Genomic DNA, 6,487 nt, shown 5'->3' with positions numbered 1-6,487 from the left:
TGATCCTTAGCTCGATAAGATATCATTGACAAGGATCGTTCGCAAACTACCGACTTACGGGAATACACCCTTGTCCGATTGTTCTAAATATCTCTGTGCCTGTATCCTCGCCTGTTATCTTTGTCAGTTCTTCGAATTCCATGTTTATTGAATTGCTATATTATTGTAACGTGATTGAATACATGTTGATGCTTTTTAACCCTTGCGTTGGTAATCAAAATAAATAGGGGAGATTGGGGTGAAAAGTAACAATAACTGGACTTTGCATTATATTTACAAGAAAAATTTTTATACTAAAGTCTTTTATTGAGACAGAGCTGCTACGGCCAAGTTATTAATCAAAAATGGAGACTGAAGGAATCCCTTGTCTCTATTTGTGATAATAACACAAAAGATGTAGATTGTAAAATTGTACTACCGATTAATATTACATTCAAAAGGGTCAAATTAAAAATTAAAAACAAAGAAAAAGCACTTAATTGCATAACGAATATTTCTATCACAATTTTGAAGCACTATGGAAAAATTACCTCAGGGTGTCAAAAAATCATTCCGATAATGGTTGTTATATTATTAGGACTTGGATCTGTGTACTTTAATTATAAATTTTCATATATCCAAAATTTGCGATAATGGCTTCAGTAGAGTTTGAATCATTCGGAATGACACCCTCGCCCCGGTCTTCCCTGCGTCAAATTTTCCGAATTTTTTAAACGACCATGGTTTCTTCGCGAGTTCCCCGAGGAAGGCCGCGTGTTCGAGGTTTGTCGTGTTTGAACGGGCACGGAAGCCGGCGCGGCAGAACGTAGAGGACGCGAAGCTATTCTTAAAATAGGGCTGGACTGAACGAAGCGAATGAACGAGAGAAGCCGATACGCGCGAGAGGGTAGGCGAGGTGCAAGCGGTTTAGTTCGCGTTAATCAGAGCAAGATAGGCGAGGTAGATCGACGAAGAAGCGAACGGATGAGAAGAGCTAAGACGAAGAAAGAGGAGGGAACGCAGCGTGCCTCGCGGGTCGCCGGCTCTTCAGGGTCCGAGCTTCGTCCGAAACGAAGCGCCTCCGTAGCGCTCTCTTACTTTCTTCTCTTATGAGACCGTGCCGTTGGGGACGACGTTTCGTTCGTCGTTCGATCGGTCCACCACGTTTCGTCTCGCGACATTTCTTCGCACCCTCCTATCCCTTCGGCTCCTCCCGTTCACGGTGCCGCGTTGCAGTCTTCGGGTGCTGGTGCTCGTGTTGTTGATGCTAGTGGTGGGTGATAGTTTGGTGTCGTCGATGGTGCTGGTGTCGGTGGTCGATGGTGGTTGGTGAATTCGAGTACAGGAGGAAGTCACCCCGTTAGGATTCTCGAGGAGCGGCTGTTAGAATCATGGCGTCTTATAGGAGCTACGTAAGTGTTCGGGGTTGTTTCGTTCGCTAGGCACGTCGAAAACCGAACGTTTAATCAAACACGCGATCAGAGAAAATATCTATATCCATTGGTTAATTGCAAGCTTCGTTTCGTCCAGGTACGCGAAGAAACATTGTTTACTCGCCGTGGTGTTCTTTGCTGAATTCAACCCTTCTCGGTTAAGTTATAATTGGTGCATCCGCGGTGTCAGCGAACCGCTGATGAAAGAAACGGACAAATTTGTAAGGGCTATACTTTAACGAATCGTGTTCTTTAATGTTTGAGCAGCTAATTGAAATATCGAGTCTTTTAATTAAAAATCACTGGGGGTTCTGAAAGTTTTAGGTAACCATTGTTTCTAATTTTATATAACAATTTTATGTTAAATAACAAATATCACAATTTATAATTTAATCTTCTTCTTCTTCGCCATCGACGATCGAGAGTGTAATTCCTACTCTTGATGGCATCAATGTCGTCTTCAGAGATGGCCGCGATTCTTGACCACGTGTTGCAAGATGCACTGGCAGAGCTGGCGCATAACGAACGATTTGCATTCGTATGCAACGGCGTGCAAAGTGACACTAGCCACATGTTATCTAGCATCTGGAATGCGAAAGCCACGCTCCCGTATGGCTGACGGTGTTTCACGTTATCGCGAAAAATGACCGTCTAACGAATGGCTACTGATAACAGATCTCCTGGTGTTCGTTGTTCGGACATAATAGTTTACGCCTGTTTAAGAGCGGAGAATTCTAACGCGACACCATTGCTCGATCTCGAGCTTAAATCATGATCGTGCCTCTCGATGACCCGTTTAAGGGAATGACAAGTGGGATGATGTTTGGTATCTATTGTGCATGGTTATTAACCCCTTGTTACGTTTTAACTATGTTAATAACAAGGAGCAAAATTTTAAAATAGTCTCTTCGCGTCAGTACAATTTGTAAAAATTTTATTTATCAGCGGAACAATTTTATATTTTGTCAAATATAATTTTATTTTCATTTGTATGGGGCAGCAAAATTGGCTTAAACTCGACAAGATTCAAACGAGGTATCAGGATTTTCATATTTTCATTAATTTATAAAGTTTCATTAGTCGTACCATATCATTATTAAATATCATTTTAAGAAATTTTTGGGAGGAGAAGAAATGCTGTATTATTGCAAGGGGTAGAAAAATCCCTAAGGTCGTCTCTGGCAACAATTTCACAATACATTCATTAAAACCAGCCGTGACAATTATACTCTTAAAACAACGTGTCTCTGATGAAGTACTGTTCCATTATTTCAATAGGAAAATACGTGAGTTTATTAATGAAAATTTGCAACAAATTTCGTTTCCTTGTGTCGCACAATGGTTTGATCGTTGTGCCTCGTTCGTAATCTGTACGCGAGTCCAGCTGGTGTAATTATGCAATGTAAATGAGGTTCATTAGCGTTATCGTTCGGAAGACTGCAAGCGCACGCGAGCTTCTGTTTTACGCGGACCGTGCCGTTGTGTTTACAAAATACTAAGAGTTTAAGAGCACCGCTCGAAAACGATACCCATGACGCGATATCCCCCTTGCTACACCGTTTCTTTCGACAGGAAGATCATTCGCACGTGTTACGTATATTCGTGCTCGAAAGATCGAGCACACTGGCCTTGCTCAACAGAATCGTTACGACCGTAATCTGTACGTTCGTTGCACCCCGTTTTCGATGCAACTCATTATTTCCCATTACTTCACTTGAAAAAAAATGTTGAATTTCAATTTGCAGCCATATAAAACGTTTAATTTTTCGCTAATCAGTGCTTTTGAAAATTAATTAAAGTAACATTTGACAAAATATAAAATTATTTATCTAATAAATTAATTATTCGAATCCTTAACCCCTTCGCTTATGATTTTTTCAATAGTCGCACCAGTCAAAGCTAACTATTTATTGCTCCAATTATAAAACAAATTTAAAAAAATGAAATATCATGCATACATAACATTCAAACATTCTCGACTGAGCAAATTATAATTCGAATTAAATTGAAAATTCAACCATACTAAAACTACCAATGAAAGACACATTTGAACTATAAGTTGCGTCACGAATGTGACACGATGTTGTAGGGCAAGGGGTTAATAATTAGAGATTCTATGTGTCTGACTACAAAAATCTTATCTAAGGAATGACTATAATTTAAAGAAAAAAGGACGTTTAAGATATTTTATTAGCGTTCCTCGAGCAGTAACGAGCGACGTCGAGTAGATAAGGGGCGATGGTCAGACAGTGTCCAACAGTGAAATGCCGGTGTACTGGTCCGATAATAATACATAGATCGACAGGCAGCAGAGGGGGCGGAGGTAAACATTTACCAAAGGAGCTTGCACTCGGTGGCTAACAGCACGAATTCTGGGTATGCATCTCTTGGAAACGCGTTCATACGTCGGCTTCAGGTCGCTTTGGCGTGGCCAGCAAAATTAGCTGGGCCTTTCCCAGACGACGTCTGCCTGGCGGCGATGTGCTCGTGTAAACCTTTCCTCTGCCTATGCCACGAATATGCGCTCCCACACTGAACCATCAGCCACCGTCTATACAGGGTGTCTTGCAAACTGGGCCAAACTATCGCTTTGAAATACAGTATTGTTCGGTCCTTGAATTATTTCTTAACATATTAGTTATAGAAGCTTCAAATTTTCTGAATAATAACAAATATTGTATATAAACTTGAAAAATAATATTAATATTTTGTAATTGAATTATCAGGAAAAGAAAAGATAAAACAAACCTTGAATATCATTAGGATTATATTAATAATGTAATACAACAAATTGAAACTTTAAATTTGGAAATTAATTAATGTTGTGCTGAAGAAAGCATTGGATCAGAGAAATTATGATTCTATCGTTAACAATTATGAAGCTGTAGACAAACCGAATTATGACAAGGGGTAAAGATAGGCCAGTACACTGGGTGTCGAATTTCAAAGGGAGTTGACCCTTGCAACCTCACTGAGTATGCACTCTTTCTTCACTGAATTTTCGCGACGAAGCCCGATAAAGGATATTCTCGGCCACTTCGAGCAGCTTTAGAAAGCTCTCTAGGGAAGGAGTAGTTTTTCCTCCATCCAGTTGGATTCTTTAGAGACTGCTGCATAGAGGGTTGGGTCGTGGGTGTACGATATCTTCTGTTGCTTCGGTTTTCTTGAAACGAGAATCGCTCGAAAAGGATTTCTGCGGATGTATGAATCTTAATGTGCGATATAGAGGCTTCTCTTCGATATTGAATAATATTTCAGCTTGCTATAATATGTTGATATTAATATTATCTAAAAGGCGTGAAACAGTTTACACTGTCTCCTGATATTTTGGTTGTTAAATATGCATTTCTTAAATTTATTAGGAAGTTTTTTACGTATTAATCAATTAACAGGAGATAACGAGTAAGTCGTCGTTAGAATGAAAAGCATATAAAATCTAACGATACATTTATCGAAAAATTCTTGTCATTAATTTTCAATTTCACTATAATTAGAAGAAAAATACTTCCTAATAAGCACTTGTTCATTCGGTTTTTCTTAAATATATAAGGGGTAAATGATTTTCTGATTAATGGGTTAACTAACTGCAGAGAAATTGAAAGAATTCATTGGCATGGCAGTATAAAAAATGTAATTTGTATAATGAATCTTATATCAGAGAGACAAATGTAATTTGAGGCAGACTAGACGTCCTGATTCGAGACGGGATCTATTGGCGTCGTACGATTCGATCGTCAACTTTCTTATTTAAGGCTGACATTTAATCGCTTAGGCTGACTTCAGTGGAATTATTTTACGTAATAACGACAATTTCGTCGAACAGAGAGCATCTCTGTAACGACGTAAGTAAACGACGTTAGGTACGTCGACGGGGTGACGATAAATTTAGATGGGACACAACGTGTTTGCGTTCCACTTCCTAGACGCGAAATCGAACAAGTTGCTCTTTAATGTCGTGCCGTGACATCGTGCGGTGAACTTCCGGTAAACTGACACATCCTCTGGGATGATCCTTCGAAATTCGAAACCTCGCCAACTCCGCAAACATTCGACGGAATTAATTTCAATCCCTTGCGTTACCGAACTTCCCTTCCTATATTAAAGATGTCGGGAAAATTTGATGTACAAGTTTACTTCAACGGTATTTGCTAATGGGATACATCGCCAGTATGTCTTTGATATATTAAAAAAAAAAATACTTACTTATAAGTACTTTTTGACACATAAATGATATAATTGTAGTATTGAATGCAAAAAACCTAAACGTAACTTAAAAGCCTAGTTTAACCTACAATCTAATTAACCAAAACTTTTAAAGCGTTTTTGTTAAGCTTTTTATCTTTCAAAGAGTAAACGTTAATTGATTAACATTGATTTATAAAATTTGCTATACTAACTCGGTCAATTATGAACGTACAGTAATGAAACTTAGAGGGTATGTGTAGGAAATAATGTAGAATTTAATTAAGCATTTTATTGAAGAAGGGACTGAGCGTCCTGAAGCCCTTCTTATATACAATAGCGCAATTTTTCTTTTGTGCCAAGGTACCGGAAACGACAAAGGGAAACACATCTGAAACGTGTTTCCCAAGAAACAGTCTTTCTTCTCGTCGAACGACGATAAATCTCTGCGAATCTCTGGGGTGGAGGGGTGTCAAGGAAATCCGAGCGTTAAAACGCGAAACTCTGGTAATATCAGCACGGAACTGACAGTAAAAATATCCAGCCGTTTGCTTCGAGCAATTCCAGCACCGTCGTCGACGGCGAATAAAATCGACGATTAAATAAAAAGAAGCAAAAGGATAATCGTCGAGGCGGGTAATATCGCTCGTTAATAACTTTCTTTGAAATCACAGACACGCGGTGGCCGCTCGAATGATTCTAACGAGGATAAGAAGCATTTGAACGTTGAGAAAAAGATTTAACGGCTCTTCTGAATATTTCAAGACGAGTTAATGTCACGGCAAAACCTTGTCGAGGCGCGATTTAATTGAGCGTCCTCCGCTTACCCTCTCGACGACCTGTGCAACCCCTTCGTGGAACGTCAACCTGAAATGCATATGCATCCATGCTTC

At 39.3% G+C, this 6,487-nt stretch overlaps 1 protein-coding gene across 1 annotated transcript in view; it reads left to right on the top strand.

Moving 5' to 3' along the window:
* The first annotated feature begins 1,049 nt into the window (after positions 1-1,049).
* LOC114873999 (dentin sialophosphoprotein-like) overlaps positions 1,050-6,487 on the top strand; it is a 28,510-nt gene continuing 23,072 nt past the window's right edge. Inside the window, exon 1 of the mRNA XM_029182850.2 lies at positions 1,050-1,391. Within this exon, the coding sequence (XP_029038683.2) occupies positions 1,371-1,391 (21 nt within the window). The 5' untranslated portion in view covers positions 1,050-1,370. The remainder of the gene's footprint in view (positions 1,392-6,487) is intronic.

This window comes from Osmia bicornis, chromosome 4, assembly GCF_907164935.1.
Source record: "Osmia bicornis bicornis chromosome 4, iOsmBic2.1, whole genome shotgun sequence".
NCBI lineage: Eukaryota > Metazoa > Arthropoda > Insecta > Hymenoptera > Megachilidae > Osmia > Osmia bicornis.
This window is presented reverse-complemented; position numbering and strand designations above follow the sequence as displayed.